Below are 17,622 nucleotides of genomic sequence, written 5' to 3'. Positions count from 1 at the left end.
AAGTGCATAAACCGGGACACGACTCTTCACTCCCTACCATAAGTTGACAGGGAATTATTGGTGGTATAAAACCGCTTTAGTTCTAAAATTAAAATGAAATAAAGCATAAAAGAAATAAGGTAAACATATTTTAGGACCAGAGCCCAGGCCCAAGCCTAGGCCTTGACCCAATTACCACCAAGCCCAAAATAAAATCTCATATTGTAGATGTCGCCGCTCCGCCATCCCACAAGCGGAACCCTAGCAGTTCCACCTCCAGCCGCCAACTCACTGCCATGAACAAAGGCTGAACGACCCTCCTCCCCTTTAACCCTAGCACGCCGACGTAACCACGAAACTCTTCCTCTCTTGTGATCGGGTCTGGTTACCCCTGACCAGATCTGAGCATGCCAATCTGATCTGAGCACATCAACACCCGATCTCGCCTCCAAACCCTCGCCTCCGGCCATCGGTCTCATCCCACGAAGGTCGGCCATCGCCTCTACCTACCACTGAACCAGTGCTGCCATTCCCCTACTGGACAACAAAGCGATCTGAAGAGCAAAACGAACACACCACAATCTTCAATTCAGCTGGGCATCCTCCTATCGAAGGACTAAAATGTCGATAATCATGGTAATATCGGTGATTCAAAAAAAAGAAATCTTGATAGATATATCGAAAAAATATCGATTATCGATGGAAATTTTACCAAAATTTGTATATTTGATTAAAAGTAAACTAAATATAAAATATTGAAAAGATACGAAAATTAATATCGATGCTTGTAAAAAACGGAAATTTCGAGGAAATATCGAGGATATTATGGATATTTTAGTCCTTGCTCCGATCACATCTATTACTGGACACGAGGTCCACTTTAGCCCGTCCAACGACGCCGCCACGAGGGCCGGCTGTTGAACAAGGCATGAGTCAAGAAGAGAGATTGTTCTCCTCCTCTGGGTTTTCTTTAGAGAGCGGCCTAAAATTCTTAATTAAGACTACAAAACAAATGACAGGTTGCTCTCGTTACAAACTCGCTTAAATTAATAGTTAGTACAAATGACTTTCAACTATACCTACATATTTTTTGGAATAAAAGATTGATGCGGCTGCCTTCAAACATTCATTAATGAAACTAACTAATACAAGTATGAGACATTAAGCCTAAACCCCTCATTACAATAAGTATCTAGAAGTCCAAAAATAATATCTACAAACTATGTATATGTATTTTAACAAGCATCGACTAGCAAACAATACTGCTCTAATGACGGTTCTATTTGTTTTATCACAACCGTGACATAATAGAAAGATCATTAGATATATAATACGATTACATATTCTAATGCCTAATAATACAGTTTTTCAACAATGATAACTTTAACCACATATCTTAATGTCTAATAATATAGCTTTTTACAATATAGACTTTAACCAATCATATAGTTTGAAGAAGAACTTAATCAACCAAGTAAAACCTGAACATATAACATGAAATAATGTTAACTTATATATTAGTCAAACCTTGTTCGGATGGGAACCAATTATTCTACTGCTAACTTTAAATCTCCAAAATAGAGATTTGGTAGATTATGCAATATCAGATGGCGACCTCCTTATACTTCTTTTGTTAAGTTAAATTTTGTACTTCGAAATGTGTGTTCTGCAAGTAAAAAGTTAGGCACAAACAATGTTATAATTGCTGAGGCAACTGCTTTACGTAAAGAGCTTCATAGTTCATAAGGCTTTGCTGCAACAACATATGAAAATCTTTATGAAAGGTGGTTCTAAGCTAATAATTGACTGTGAGGAAGGAAGACTTGTAAGTTGTAAGTCCATGGTGCATTCGTTCCCTGATTTAAGATACAAATATATGGCCCGTCAATTCTATACCATCTTCTTTCATCATAATTTTCGTGAGGCAAACTATATGACAGACAAATTGTAGCTCTTTTCGACCAAAAAAAAAATTGTAGCTCTTGGTATACGCCGACCTATGTCTCCAAAGCTTCACTTAGATCAGCTGGATAGGGGAGTTCCTAAATGTTCTCGTCGTAAATTCCTCCTGGTTTTAATTATCTCTTCATAAAAAAGAAGAAGAATGAAATAACGAAAGCAAAGGTATAGCCTGAAAATCACAGCCAAGTGAAGCGAAGACGTGGGCCTCATCCAGTAGTACAAAACCGCCAAACGACTCGTCGTTCAATTCGGCTATGACACCTCTCTACTCCTCTCAAATTCTAAACACCACAACAGAAAAAGAAACCCAATTCCCAAACTTCGTTGTTTAATTTCAGACCACCCCCTTGGTGTTGCTCAGTCCAAATTCCAAAATTGCCGAACTTTCCATAAAGTAACGTTCTTTTCATCTTTCTCTCCATATCTGTTAATGGGTTCTGAAAATTTTGACTGATTGAGTGTTATTTATGTTCTCAGCTGTGGAAGAAAGCACCCCATTAAAGCAAACAGCAAGTCCTTATTCCTGGAGGTACTATTATCTTATATCCTTTCCAATTTTGAATTTTGCAGCATCACAAACTTGCATGTGTGGAATTGGGTATTTTGCATGTGTTCTTTAGTAGCAAACTAGGATGTGGTGGAGATTTTGGTGCACGTTATGCCTTACTGATAGTCTTTGTCTTGGGATTTCATAATCTGATGGTCATGAGTACTAGTGTTCTTACCTTTGAACAGTTAGTTTAGCAGTCTAGCTGGTTGGTGTTACTGGTCAGTTTGTGTTCCTGGTGCCGAGAATCAAATTTCAATTGTATAGGATTGGATTAAGGCGCAAAGGGGAGTTCTTTCTACTCTAGACTATTTTAAGGGGCACTCGATATGCTGTAGAGGTGTCTGTATTTGTGTGTGTGTGTGGATTAGAGGTTTAGAGAGAGATAGAGAGACAGAGATAGTGACTGGGATACAGAGTTTCCATAATGTGCATAGGTAATTGTTTATCGTTGTCCTTTTTAGTACAGATTGCGTATCCTGCAATGCCCGTATTTCTCTGACAGTTGATAGTATCTCATGAGAAATGACCGGTTTCAAAGCCATTATGGAACCCGACAAATTCTTTATTGTATTTATGTTCATTTCCTATTGCATGTATGTCGTCCTTGGTCAACTCTTCTTATTGTATATTTACCTGGTGTATTTTAGACTAGGAATGTTTTCCCTTTTACCCTCTCAATTATAATACAAACAGTGTTCTAGAGATAGTATGAGGTGCAGAAGTGGTTCCTACAGTCAGCGCAGGGTTCAAAACTATATGGGAAGATAGACATAGGGAGCAGAGTTAAGCTTAGTCGGCTTCAATGAATTTCAAGTAGTGCTAAAACCACTTCTCTGAAGTAATGATTACAAATTTATGAAAGGCTCCATTGTCCAGGGCAGGAAATGGAACAATTGAATTTACTAAAGTCTGTTCATCAAAGGACGGAATGCATGGGAAAGATGTGTGGTAGATAGATCAAGTGAAGAGGGCAGACTCCTTGCACCCTTTCTAGTCCTCAACATGTCCTATACACTTCGTGAATTTTTGCATTTTCCCAAAGGTGAAACTGAGGCGCGCCCTGGGCATGCTCTGCTGTGAGGCGACTGACATTCGCCTCACAGCAACGTAAAATGCAGGCCCGATGGATTGAGTGAAAGGCAATCACTTAAGGGGCTGACTTGTCGCTTCTTGCAGAAGCCTCAGCGCATTGATGTGTAGTGTTGGATGGTGAAGACGAGTTGGCTTCTTTTTTTTTTCCTCCAATTTCCTCAAAACGACGTCATTTTAATTAAATGAGGCGTGTTAAAAACAAAACAAAAAATTCTGTTGTTTCCTTCCCTAAGTTTTACATCAGCAATGGTTAGATGCATTATTTTATGTCTACATGCATGATTGAATGCCTATTGAATTATTTCAATATTTTCTTTAATTATTTCATTTGATTTATCTCGTTTTCCTGTAATAATTTTGTAAAGTCTAGACTTGGTATTGTAATTATCATACAATCAATATATCCCATTTTGCTTCCTAACATTAGTCATGAAAAAGGCAAAAAAGAGTGAAGTGTTGGAAACATGCTTACCATATATACATAAGTAATTTAACATATGCAGGAAATGTGGTCGCCTCATCGCCTGCATGGCATATGCCTCGTGAGGTACTAACAAGCCACCTTGTTTTGCATCTTCGCCTTTGAGAAAACATTGATTTTTGCTCTCCCTGTTTTTAGTTGCTTAAGAATAAGAAACTGATTCCTACAAGAACTTGTACTGAAAATAAGTCGTTAATAACTGAATGTAAATATGTTTGATTTTATGTGTTCTCTTGCTGCTCTTATGTCTCAATAGGCTTTGTTGTCATCTCTTGCACTAGTTTTTTATTTAGATTTGGATTTTTCATTGTATATAAATATTATTACTTTTGTCAATATTTGAAATATTTATACTCTCTCTTTCTCTCTCCCCTGAATTATAGATGACTACATCTGGACGTGCATCAACGTGATTTGGTTCTTAGTACATCAATTGGGCTCAATCGTAAAGAGGGACGGTGAGATACATAGAAAGAATGGAGGAGTGTTCAACTGGGGCACTAGTCCCGGCAGTGAAAGTGGAACCATTTTTATCAAGCGTTGGGGGTTCAGTGGATCCATGCAGCAGTGACATGGGTCGTCTGACAGAGGAGAAAGGAATGTCAGAGGTGGACAAGGATTTGCTGTGTCCAATTTGTATGCAGATTGTAAAGGACGCATTCCTCACAGCGTGCGGTCATAGCTTCTGCTATATGTGCATCATCACTCACCTTAGCAATAAGAGTGACTGCCCTTGCTGTGCTCAATCCCTCTGCAAGAACCAATTGTTCCCAAATTTCTTACTGGACAAGGTAGCCTATCAGTTTCACACTGTACTTATGAATATCGTTACTTGAACTGTGCTGTTTAATGTTATACCACATATGTTGTAGCTTCTGAAGAAGACTTCGGCTCAACAAATTTCAAAAAGCGCATCCCCTGTGGAGCATTTTCGTCAGGCATTGCAGCAGGTGAATCTGACTGTCTGAACCATGTAACCACTATATAAACTGTGGTTTTTGTGTTGTATTTTGATTGCGGTATTTTGCTTTAATAGGGCTGTGAAGTGTCCATCAAGGAGCTTGACACCTTATTGGCACTCCTTACAGAGAAGAAGAGGAAAATGGAACAAGAAGAAGCCGAGAGAAATATGCAAATATTGCTCGACTTCTTGAATTGCTTAAGGAAGCAGAAAGTTCAAGAGCTGAATGAGGTTTATTCATGTTTCTCACTGTGTTATGCACTGAAAATAATTATTTTTTATTGAACTGAAGTATCACCCGTCTTATCGACCTTGTCCATTTGTAGGTACAATCCCATCTTCAATTTCTTAAAGAAGACATAAGTGTAGTTGAGAGACGCAGAATGGACTTGTACCGTGCCAAGGATAGGTACTCTGTCAGGCTACGGACGCTTGGAGGAGATGATTCTTCCAATGGTGCAAGAAATTCATGGCCTTCCTCTATAGACAACAATTCCAGTGCTCTCAGAGTACGAGGAGGAACGTCCTCTTGGAATATTCAGGGACGAGGTTTGCAGAGGAATGATGCTTTAAGCGCATCAGACTCCCAGTTTATGAATCAATCGGGACTTGCTGTTGCCAGGAAAAAGCGGGTCCATGCATTGGTTCGTGACAATCATTTCATTTGCATTCCGCAATGCGTCTGTTTTGATCCTATATTACACCTACTCTAATCCAAAACCTAAACTTTTATTTCCTCCGCAACAAAAACCACCTATCCAAACCTAAAGATACCTTTCTATCAACTTGGGGGCATCAAATTAAGATTTAGTTGTTTCACATTCTTTTCTTTGTAGAGAAAAAAAAAGATTTGAAGGTAAGGGAGATCCTCATTTATTTTTATTGTGCAGTTTGATGAGCTACAAGAGTGTTACCTGCAAAAGCGACGTCAGATGAACCAACCATATTCCCAGCTAGAACGGAACAGATCTATAATACCCAGAGAAGGTTATACTGCAGGTCTTGCCGATTTCCAATCAGTGCTTACTACATTAACACGCTACAGGTTTGATCATCTACGATCACATTCCTTCACTCAAATATAATTTGTGAATTGATTTAATCACCATGTTTCATCTGCATTCTAATTTGTTATATTCTTATTAAACAGTCGAATGAGGGTCATTGCTGAACTTAGGCATGAGGATCTATTTCACTCGGCCAATATAGTATCAAGGTGATTATATTATACGGCATATCCTGTATAACTTTTCAGAATTGAATATCTTGATACATCATAAATGATTTCACATACCGGAGAAACATTACAAGTGATATTATTTATTCTGATGAATTCTTTTCACAGAGACCTTGAAAATAGTACCAAATAGCCTCACTTTTTCTGATATATCTTAACATGTTGTTACTGTCTCTAACAGGCATACATTCAGTTGTTGTTGTTGTATGTGCTAAGACTTGAAGCATGTGCTCATTTATCTGCTTACTCCATCGTGAACCTCATAGAATTGCCAACTTTATCTTGCAGCATTGAATTTGACCGTGATTATGAGTTGTTCGCCACTGCTGGAGTTTCAAAGTGCATAAAAGTTTTTGACTTTTCCTCGGTATGATCTTGATTTAAAGGTCTTTTACAATTACTTTCAATTAGAAAATAAAATTGTTCAATATAGTGTACTAAAGAGAGGGAAGAGAGATTATGCTAGGTAGGTACGGTGAGGGGATATGAATCCCAGTGACCCAGACCACATGGTAGCAAACCATGGGCCTGACCAGTCCTGCTAACCATGCGGTGGGCATCAAATATCTTCTGCTTTTAAAGGATCATCTCTTGATGCAATCTAATATGATTGCAATTGTGTTTTGGTTTAAAAATTATTATTTAAACCCTGCACTACTTGGTATCAAACCATGGGTTTGACCATTCCTACTAACCCCTTGGTGGGCATTTGTATCTTCTAAGTTTAATTTGTTATTCTTTTTCATGCAATTTCTAATGATTGGATTGTTATTGTTTAGCGACTTTAGCTTTGTTAAATTGTTTTTACTTTAGTGAGCTCATAGCACTTTTCAGGGGACTTCTTGTCCACTTGTCCATTGTATTGCTTCTCTTGTTCATTTTAATGATTATATCTTACCAAAACAAAAACAAACAAAATTAACATATTCACATTATAACCAGACCTGCAATGTGTATTATGTCCTTAAAAACATCCAACTGTACTTCAAAAGTTACTTGAGGTGGCATCAAGGTACTTGTGAAATGAGATCAGTTTTTTCCCTGTTTTGTACCTTTAAGTTTAGTAAGTTCAAAGAACTTGAGCCAAAGCCTGTTTTGTACCTTCAATTCCTGCAATATTGCAGGAATTGACACAAATCTGTATGTACTTTTGCCAAAGCCAGTCTTGAAAAGTAACCTATGAGCTGGTTCATATAACCACAAACTCAATATGGCTTGGCTAGATTGTGGATCCAGCTATGTGCTGTTCTGTTGCTGCATGTGGGGACATGTTAATTGACTACCTAAGTTTTATGGCATTTAATTACACAAGATTTGATAAGCCGGGCTAATCTATCAATCACGGGCCTTGTTTGTTTGCTACTGCTTTTTGGGCATTTAAAATTTTTGGTCACATGTTGATTTAATGATATTAATTTCCAGGTTGTGAATGATCCAGCTGATATGCACACTGCCGTTGTGGAGATGCCTACACGATCAAAGCTGAGTTGCTTGAGCTGGAACAAGTTTACTAAAAACCATATAGCTAGTACTGATTATGAGGGAATAGTAACTGTTTGGGATGTAGATACTCGGCAGGTAATGATTAAAATCATCATGGTTTTTAATTGAGTAGTGATACTAATGTATTCTGATTATTACAAGCTGGTTTCTCCTCAAATAAAATAGTGTCTCACCTTCCAATTTTGTTGAACATGCCTTAATGCTTTTGGCAGAGTATCATGGAATATGAAGAGCATGAGAAACGTGCTTGGAGTGTTGATTTTTCATGCACAGAACCCTCAATGCTTGTATCTGGAAGTGATGATTGTAAGGTACGTTCAAAATCGTGATGTTCTTCAGCTCACTCTTGCATTTACCCTTAGGTGATCTAAAAAAATTTAGTATTCTTTCACTTTCAATTTTTAACAGTTCATTTGTAGATGAGTAATTGGATAGGTGTGAGAAAAACCCAAACGGTAAGATGCGATGATCGATGTCTTGCAAGTAGCAATGATTCTTATTGCAAATAAGCAATATCTTTAAACATTGCTAATATTTATGTTGTGTGCGATTTAGTAGTCTGGTTTAGGCTAACAAACTGCTGATCTGTTTGAGAAGATTGTTTTGATACCTCATGGTTCCTTCTCCTATCAGCTTTAAGACTCTCAAGGAATGGATCATTATAAACTAACTATGCTGTGCTTTATTACCTGTACAATAAGCAGGTAAAGGTTTGGTGCACAAGGCAGGAAGCTAGTGTTCTTAACATTGACATGAAAGCGAACATATGTTGCGTGAAGTATAATCCTGGATCGAGCAACTGCATTGCGGTATTTTCCATTTGTTCCTAGTATTGGATAAAAGTTATGGAATGAGTCTTCATTTGAGCTTTTTTGATTGTAGTGTAGTACTCTGGTGATTTGTGTGTTACAGTTGCTTTGATCAGTTCATACAGAAGATATTATTCATTATGCCTGAGAAATTTTTTCTTGTTGGTCCATACACCAAATTAAACGCCTTCAGCAGGCATATATATAGTTTCATGTGTGCATGCGCATTACTATAAATTGTTATGTTTTGTTCTGAGATCATTTGATGGGTACCCCTGTCGACATGTGTCACAAGAGTTTAAAGTTACAGTACTTTATTTCAGTTTTCAAAATCAAAAGGGGTTCCTTTACGTCAATGTCAGCATGTCTATTAGTGAGATTGGGATGGAAATTATGCAAACTTGACCCATGCGTAGAAGTCTAGAAGATGATTATTTTGGATTACAAACACTAGTTTCCTCATATAATGTTTTTCAAAACAAATGATGAAGCCTCAATCTTTTGCTCTGCCTTTCCAGGTTGGTTCAGCAGATCATCATATTCACTATTATGATTTAAGAAATGTGAGTCAACCACTGCATGTGTTCACTGGGCACAGGAAAACTGTTTCGTATGTGAAGTTCTTGTCGAACTATGAGCTTGCCTCAGCATCTACTGATAGCACTTTGCGGTTATGGAATGTGAAGGATAATATGCCAGTAAGTGATATGTTCATGTTATGTTAGTAACTTAGTCATCTATCGGGAAGTTTCTGTTTATATATATATATATACAGGCCTGTTCGAGAGCGAACGTCCGCACTCGGCTTAAAGTGCGGACGTCGCCAATTTCTCCACCTTCAGGGCGTTGACGGCGGCGCTTCTCTTGCCGGATGAACACCAGAGGCCTCCGAGACGGTGTTGACATGAAGAAGAAGGTCAAGGAGATCGGGATCGGAGCTCTGGGCAGCAACTGGGGCTATCCGATCAAGGTTGGCTGCAAACTTGTAGCCGGCGAGTCCACCGGCAAGAGGAAACTCAGTATCAAGGTCTGCTATCTGTTCGGCAAGAGAAGCGCTGCCGTCGACGCCCTGAAGGTGGAGAAATCGGCGAAGCCCAGTGCGGACGTCCGCTCCTGATCCGGGCTGTATATATATATATATATATATATATTATTTTTTTTTGACCTTTTTTAGGGAAAGCATGGGGTCCAACTTACGTTATTAAGACTTGATTTTAAGGTGTAACTAACTTGAATCTTCTGTTTGTGTATGGTCAAAGGTTCGAACTTTTAAAGGTCATACAAATGAGAAGAACTTCGTAGGTCTTACAGTTAACAACGAGTACATCGCATGTGGCAGCGAAACGAATGAAGTGTTTGTGTATCATAAGGTTAGTGAGATTCAAATCAACTCAAGCTGCCCTTGTTACCTTGCCATTGACTAAAACTTTTGGGGTATGATTTGCAGGAAATTTCTAAACCTGTGACTTGGCATAGATTTGGGTCACCTGATATGGAAGACACCGAAGATGATGCAGGGTCTTACTTCATCAGTGCTGTATGTTGGAAGAGTGATAGCCCTACAATGCTAACAGCTAATAGTCAGGGAACCATTAAGGTCCTGGTTCTTGCGGCTTAAACTATTGAATGCAAATAAGATGACCGAAACAGCTGTTGCTGTTGCTATGTTAAATTGTTTGTACATATTGTAGGCCGGTAACAATGCTAGTAATCCAAACATCCAATGCAACTGAATGCTACAGATTGCCTCACCTTCACAACTGTGTAGTAGAATGGAAATCAAACCTACTAATCCAAATATCCAATGCAACTTAACCCAAAGTGTTATTTGGTAGACAGTAGACTCACCTTCACAACTGTGTTGCAGAATGGAATTCAAACAATCCATTGGTAGACTGTAGACATATCTATGTGTCACATTTGAGCGGATCTGTATCTGTCTGTACCTGTTTAACCTAACTTGATCATAATAGCCAAATTCAAATCTGTATTAGGTGATCCGTAGTCACAGTAGTCACCTCTAAAAATTATCATGACTATTATCAATATTATGCAGTCATACTGTCATAGTTACCATGTAGTTACGTTTGTGCAATTTCATCTTTAGAATGGTCTTTCGACTCTTTCCTAACAATATAGAATTCATTTAAAGATCTTGGAACTTCGTCAATATCAATGTGTAATGTTTCATACTGATAGTATACACACTGTTTGATCCATCTTTACCATAGTACATAATAAATACACGTTGACTTTTTACTAGGTAAAGTTAAAAAAGAAATATGATAACCAGAAGAGTCTGCTATTGTGTTCTGTTTGTAGTAGCAGAAACATGAAGGGAGGCCATAGCCAACCAGAAGAGTCTCCGGCTCTGCTGAGAAAGACCAGAAGAGGAGGAAAGAAACATCACCACCACCACTACCCTTCTATCCAAATTGAGGAGACACCAACTCACAACAATCTGGATCACGATCTTCAATCACCTTCCACTTCTCAGCTTCAGAATCCTGAACCCACCACCGCCTCCGCACCCAGACACCACAGAAGTCCCAGGAATCGAGCCAAACCTCGCTATGTCAAGAAATCTGAGGTGGGTTCTTCTGAAGTGGGTGGTTCTTCCAAGGTGGAGTCTTTGAATGAGCAAGTGGAGTCTTTGAGTATTGGTGAGACAGAAACTGGGGAGCAATCCAAGAAAGAAGAAGAAGAAGAAGAGAGACTTGTTGTGGGTAGTGAAGAGAATGCTGAGGATGATGCTTTGAGAAGATTGGAAGAGTTACAGGTTGGTGTCCAAGAGCCTGAGTTGTCAGAAGAACAGCTGAGGATCAATGATCAGGCTCAGGAGGATGAGGTAATATTCATCCATTTTCGGCTTCGAGTTTATAATAAGATTAAGTATGCTGTTTTTTTCTTTTCTGTTTTTTTCTTTTGAGATAGATATGCTGTTTTGTTTGGATATGTATTGCTTTAGGAATTTAGCATGTTCAGAAGAATGAAGCAATGTTTTTAACATGATAAATTGGTTGCGTAGCTGATATAAATGTGTTACTGAAAGAAAGGTGTTGCGATGCTAGCTTGAGTTGATATGATAGTTTTCAAATTCCAATTGGTCTGGCTTGAAGTTTAATCAATCATGGGAGTGGAGAACTGCTATATTTGTTGCCGATTTATTCTTGTCTATTATCTTTTTCGCTTCTCGAGAACCCATGATATGGCTGTTGTTAATGCTTGAGGGTGTAGTTTATGAATGAGAGGAAAACATTATTTAGGGAGGGGGACAAATAGATAGGAAAGGAATGGGACTCTGTTTCGTATTTGCAATCTATTGACTATGGTGATCAGAGGAAAGAGCATCATCAGCATGCATTTTTGTCTTTTGGTGAGTCCTCTGCTTTCCAACTTTTTCTCATCCTTCAACATTCTGGCAGTTGCTTGCTATGGAGTCCATTTTTGGAGACAATGTTTTCATCCTTCAAAGACAACGAGGCCTTCGATCTTTCCAGGTTTGGAAGTAGCAGGGCTTAGAGCTTTCTGTAACTGTTAATCGAGTGAAGAATAATGTAAATGTCAATCTGTGTCAATGCAGATTCATATACACATTGAAGCTCCTGATGAAATTGCTGTTTCTACCAAGTTGAATTCATCTACTGACCCTAACAACACAAGTAGTTCTGGTGACTTCTCATACTCTTTCACAGTCCAGCATCTTCCACCAATTATGTTGACATGTTCGTTACCCAAATCATACCCAAGCCACCAACCACCTTATTTTACACTATCTGTTCAATGGTTGGATGATATTAAAATTTCCAGTTTGTGTTCCATGTTGGACTCATTATGGATGGACCAACAAGGACAGGAGGTTATATACCAATGGGTGGAATGGCTACAAAGTTCTTCCCTCTCTCATCTTGGGTTTAATAAGGAAATAGTGCTTGGTCCTTATGGCATTAAAGATGTTGGAGATAGACGTGCACTTACAGGAAGTGTATCACCAGATGCAGATATTCCTTTTCTCCGGAGTTACAATAATGAAAAACTCCATGAGAACTTCCTCAATGGTTTGCAGGAATGCTGCATCTGTTTTAGTGTGTATGCAGGTAATGCCAACCTTTTCTTGACCCTGTTTCTTTTGAATATCTCATATTATATACCAGTGATCTGCCTTTTCCTGTCTTAATTTTTTTGTTATATAATTTTTTTTATTTTTTATATTATTGTCTTATATCCACTTAGTCCAGTTTGACTAGTATTTCTTCTGAATTACTATATTGAATGCACTTTGCACTCGACTGTCTTTTTGATATGTTTAGCTGACCATAATTAATTTTGGAAAAACTGAAATTGGATAATAATTGTACAAAAGGGAAGAGACTATGAGGTAACTTTACAAGGAGCAAAGTGCTTATGTTATCATGAATAGAAATATCATTCTGAAAGGTTCTGCCAAGAGTATGGACTATCTAGTACACTAATATTTTATATGCATTTTGGTGGTTGGCATGTTATGTTTGGAAGTTCTTCAGTCTCAGCTTGTTCACTGTGATTAACTTGAGTGATGCATAGATTATTAGGAGCACAGGGGTTATGTTGGATGACATTATAGGAACTCAATTATATCTAGTTTAGCTCAGCAATATATATAAACTGAAAAGCTTACTGTACATTCGAGTAACTACTTTGGAACAGTTCATTTTTAAATGGCCAGCGTTGTTAGAATGTAAAACTCTTGTTGACCAACCTCTGATAGTTTATGCCTTTGGAGGAGTAAAGCAATAAAATCGAACATGGTATCACAATCCAGTTTGATATCACAGTCATGTCACACCTTTTCATTGTTTGCCAATACATTCCACATCTTAAGCCCTCTAGAGATTGATGAGGTACACTTGTTTTCTCCTTTTCCAACAGCTTAAGCTCTTGGGTACATTGGTAAACGAATAAAATTTGACTGGAATGACTAGACTCATGAATTGTGTATAAAATTTAACTCAATGTACTATGATATAGGAATCTTTATGACATAGGAATCTTTTTTCAGTAACTATTGTATAATAGTTTTTAATTATTATCTTCTGTCTTACCTTATGAAAGGTGTGGGGTTTACATCTATACACACTCAGACCAAAAGAAATTGCATCTCTTGGGAAGAACTCAGACATTGTTTTGAAATTTAGATGTAATATGGTGGACAGCCAACACTGTTGCGTATATTTTTGTTTCCTGTCTCCCTCTTGCAGCCTTTTACCTCCATTATTGAACTTCTCGTCTTCAGTTCGTTCTACGAAAACAGAAATAAGTGTTTTTGAGATTTGTACCTCTTTACATGCTTAACTTTGTTTTCCATGTACTATCATGAGAAGTTAATTAAGATATATATCTTAATTACCTGTACTTGATTTATCTTTATAGGTGCTGAGTTTATCAGGCTGCCTTGCAAGCATTTCTTCTGTTGGAAATGCATGAAGACCTTTTCAGACATGCATGTCAGGGAAGGTACCGTTACCAAATTGCATTGTTCTGATGCAAAATGTAAGGGCATGATCCCGCCATGTTTGCTGAAACAATTGCTTGGCAATGAAGAGTTCGAACGTTGGGAATCCTCAATGTTAGTAAAAACACTCGAGTCAATGTCTGATATTGTGAACTGCCCAAGATGTAAAACACCCTGCATAGAAGATGAAGACGATCATGCCCAATGCTCATACTGCTTCTTTAGCTTTTGTACACTTTGCTGGGAGCGGCGCCATGTGGGTGTTCAATGTATGACACCAGAAATGAAGCTCCATATCCTCCAGGTGAAGTTAATCTTTTCAGTTCAAATTATTTCACATTAAACATGCTAATGATTTCATCAAAATAGGATTTTTACTTAATTCAACTCGTCGGGTTGCACGAAATCCCAATTTAAAAGATGATTACAGCAAAGCTAGCTTTCTTTAATTTTATATAGGAGCCCTTAATTCTTCAAATGTTTTATGGCCTTTGTAGTCTCTCTTTCCAATTACCGACACTTCTGCATATAATTTTCTGGAGAAATAATAATCTACGAAAAAGGGTTTCTCTCTTTTGATAAGGCATGTAAATCAGACACATTAATCATAGTAAATACTCTACTTTATAACAACTCCCTTATATACATTCTAATCTCCATAGCTAGCAAAAGGATGACATCGTGTATGGTTTATATGAAACTCTTGGAACCGTAGTTCTAACAAGGTTCAAAGCAGTTTAAATTCCAGTACCGGTTCCCCGTTTTAGTGCCTAAGAAACAGATTCTTGATTGTGAGGTTGTATTTTGATAGAATTGTGAATTTCATTGCTAATGTTTATACCTCCCTATGGTTCCTCTTCCTCTCTTAAAGAGATCATACCTAACAATATTCCCTCACTGTACTTGTCTAGTGGTAGCCATATATGCAAAATCTTAAACTGTCTCTCACCTTCGATATTTTCTGCCAGGCCCAACTAGCGTTATTCAGATTTCTTAGATTCTATATACTTTTCTGTCTTAACTTTACAACATGGAGCTGTTTGCACCACTAAAACTCCGGTTTTACTTAAAACGTCAAATTTCAATATACACACACACTTTTACACACTATACTTTTGAATGCAAATGTTTTGTGGTACGCAGTGACTACATCAACTTCCATTGGTTGTGTTAGGGATTAACTCAGTTCTCTAGATGTAAAATGGCATTATTAAAAGTGAATATTTATTGTTCCTTTCCCAGTCTTTCTCTTGTCTATTGGAAAATTCATGTTTTTGTAGTTTTACTTAAAACACAGATTTTCTCTGCAGGAACGTCAAAAGTACTGTCAGTTAGACGATAAGCAAAAGCGGAGAGAAAAAGAATTGATCAATGAGATCCTCAGTGTGAGAGAAATACTTCGTGATTCAAAGCAATGCCCGGCTTGCAACATGGCTATATCCCGAGTTGATGGTTGCAACAAGATGGTTTGTGAAAATTGTGGGCAGTACTTCTGCTACAACTGTGGAAGCGGAATAACAGGATATGATCATTTCAGGTTTCTGCCTTAATTCAATTACTTGAGTCTGCTCCATGCTATATATGTATCTGGATGGTGTAGAACTGACTAGATTGTATTAATTGAAGGGATGATAAATGTGAACTGTTCCCCCAAGAGGCAATTCTCAACTGGGAGGCAAGGATGAATCCTCGCGAGAATTTGGGTCAGATTCAAGCCCAACGGGTTGCCGAACTGGTTGCCGAACAGGTTGACGTACACGGACAGTTATGTCCTAGTTGTGGTCAGTTTAATGCAAAGGTGAGTGTATATATGTCTCAGGACAGATATTAGGAATTTATTGTTTTTCTTCGTTTTTTACTGACAGGTGTGGTAAGCATCCTTCTATTTTTTGAAATTATTTGCATCTGTGTCTGTATGACTGATATGATTTTGCCTTTTGTCCATCAGTTTAACAATAACAATCATATATCCTGCTGGGCATGCCAACACCACTTTTGCTACTTATGCAAAGAGACCGTAAGACGAAGCTCTCAACATTATGGACCGACGGGCTGCAAACAACACACACAGGAATAGTAAAACACATCTGCCATACTACTGGAAGCTACAACTTAAATATCTCGATCATCTAATTCCTTTGATGAATATGGATCAAATCTCACTGTTTATTAATAAGTTTATACAACAGAGAGTAGCTGGATTCGGATCACATGTTTTTGAGACTCATGTGTTTTTTTTTTTTTTTTCTTTGAGGTAAGTAGGTTCCATTAGGCAAGAAACATATACAACCAATGCTACACCTAGTCAAGCGGGAGATTAAACTCTTATACCAGCTCAAAGACCCTTTCTTCGATGAAAACGAAATACTAAAAATTTAATTCCAACAAAGTGGACAATCTAACACTGCTTGAAAAAGAAATGCAGAAAAAAAAAAAAATAACATACACAACACAAAAAGCTATTCTCATAAGTAACAGAAGCAAATTAGGTAAGATTTCATGTTTTTGAGAATCATGTTTTTTATTTTTTGTCGAGGCAAGTGGGTTCCATTAGGCGAGAAACATATACAACCATTGCTACACCTAGTCAAGCTAAAGATTAAACTCTTACACAAGCTCAATGACCCTTTATTTGACAAAAACTAAATTCCAACAAAGCGGACAATCAAACACTACATTTGAAAAAAGAAATGCAGAAAAAAAAAAACTCAATACACACAAAAAGCTACTCTCACAAGTAACAGAAGCTACTCAGTTAAGATTTCAGGCGACCTCCTAAGAAGCTACTAAAGCTAAAGTCACCAGCAAATAAAGCTATTCATGTAAGATTTCAAGTGACTTCTAGCGAGGCAACAAAAACTAATGTCATCAGCAATAAAAGCTATTGTCACCAACAAAAAAAACTACTATAGTTTAAGGACTTAGAAAACTATGAAAATGTAAATGATAGAACTAAAATAAAATATAAAACAAGTATGTATATTTTTTTTTTTTTTTTTGAGAAAGCGGAGTAAGTTCCATTAATCGAAATCATAAGGACCATAACAGACAAGCCTTAGTGAAACAAGAATTACCCAAACACAAAACAAAGTAAAAGCTTAATCCAAATTACAACTAAGAATTGATAAAAAACAATCTCATAGCTACATCCAAAAAGGTGGATATGAATACCAAAAAAGCAAACAAACCTAATAAACACTAGTAAGAAACTCAACTCATAACAATTAGAGGCCTAAAAGACATTGTTGTACCTTTCATCATTAACGAGAGAGTGAGTGACAAACTAGGGTTTATTAGGGATCTTTCCTAATCCCATTAGGAATTTACTCCTCCTCGGTCTCAGGTTCGAGACCTTTTTATTTTCCCTCTAGATTTGGTGCCATGGAGTCCGATACTTGCTTTTCCAAAAACCTTCTTCTTGTTTCTGTTGCCGTGAGGTCTTCCCTCTTTTTTGGAGACTTCCTTGCTCTAGCCATCCCCTAGCCACCATTGGAATAAAAGAGAAGCCAAGTTTCGATTCATTAGTGTTCAAAGGGAGAGGTCATAGTTAGGGCATG

The 17,622-nt window shown here is 37.7% G+C and overlaps 2 protein-coding genes across 2 annotated transcripts; both read left to right on the top strand.

Moving 5' to 3' along the window:
• Positions 1-2,198: 2,198 nt before the first annotated feature.
• LOC101305560 (E3 ubiquitin-protein ligase COP1-like) lies at positions 2,199-10,502 on the top strand. Its single transcript, XM_004300182.1, has 15 exons — positions 2,199-2,335; positions 2,419-2,470; positions 4,448-4,855; positions 4,937-5,014; positions 5,101-5,256; positions 5,352-5,669; positions 5,916-6,070; positions 6,176-6,241; positions 6,551-6,629; positions 7,685-7,840; positions 7,978-8,076; positions 8,470-8,574; positions 9,093-9,272; positions 9,834-9,944; positions 10,022-10,502. Exons 3-15 carry the CDS (start codon positions 4,541-4,543, stop codon positions 10,190-10,192), a joined length of 1,989 nt encoding a protein of 662 aa, XP_004300230.1. The 5' UTR covers positions 2,199-2,335; positions 2,419-2,470; positions 4,448-4,540; the 3' UTR covers positions 10,193-10,502.
• A 292-nt stretch (positions 10,503-10,794) lies between these two features.
• On the top strand, positions 10,795-16,288 carry LOC101305848 (E3 ubiquitin-protein ligase RNF14-like). The gene is made up of 7 exons (XM_004300183.1): positions 10,795-11,422; positions 12,000-12,074; positions 12,158-12,671; positions 13,984-14,369; positions 15,376-15,602; positions 15,692-15,863; positions 16,014-16,288. Exons 1-7 carry the CDS (start codon positions 10,907-10,909, stop codon positions 16,140-16,142), a joined length of 2,019 nt encoding a protein of 672 aa, XP_004300231.1. The 5' UTR covers positions 10,795-10,906; the 3' UTR covers positions 16,143-16,288.
• Positions 16,289-17,622: the final 1,334 nt, after the last annotated feature.

Source organism: Fragaria vesca, linkage group LG5 (assembly GCF_000184155.1).
Source record: "Fragaria vesca subsp. vesca linkage group LG5, FraVesHawaii_1.0, whole genome shotgun sequence".
Lineage (NCBI taxonomy): Eukaryota > Viridiplantae > Streptophyta > Magnoliopsida > Rosales > Rosaceae > Fragaria > Fragaria vesca.
Note: the sequence above shows the minus strand (reverse complement) of the source record. Positions and strands in the feature narration are given on the sequence as shown.

Coding starts and splice junctions, on each gene's coding strand:
- LOC101305560 (XM_004300182.1), top strand. CDS start 4,541: ATGGAGGAGTGTTCAACTGGGGCACTAGTCCCGGCAGTGAAAGTGGAA. Junction 5,670..5,915: donor AAAAGCGGGTCCATGCATTG/GTTCGTGACAAT, acceptor TTTATTGTGCAG/TTTGATGAGCTACAAGAGTG. Junction 6,242..6,550: donor TCGGCCAATATAGTATCAAG/GTGATTATATTA, acceptor TTTATCTTGCAG/CATTGAATTTGACCGTGATT.
- LOC101305848 (XM_004300183.1), top strand. CDS start 10,907: ATGAAGGGAGGCCATAGCCAACCAGAAGAGTCTCCGGCTCTGCTGAGA. Junction 12,075..12,157: donor GAGGCCTTCGATCTTTCCAG/GTTTGGAAGTAG, acceptor GTGTCAATGCAG/ATTCATATACACATTGAAGC. Junction 12,672..13,983: donor CTGTTTTAGTGTGTATGCAG/GTAATGCCAACC, acceptor TTATCTTTATAG/GTGCTGAGTTTATCAGGCTG.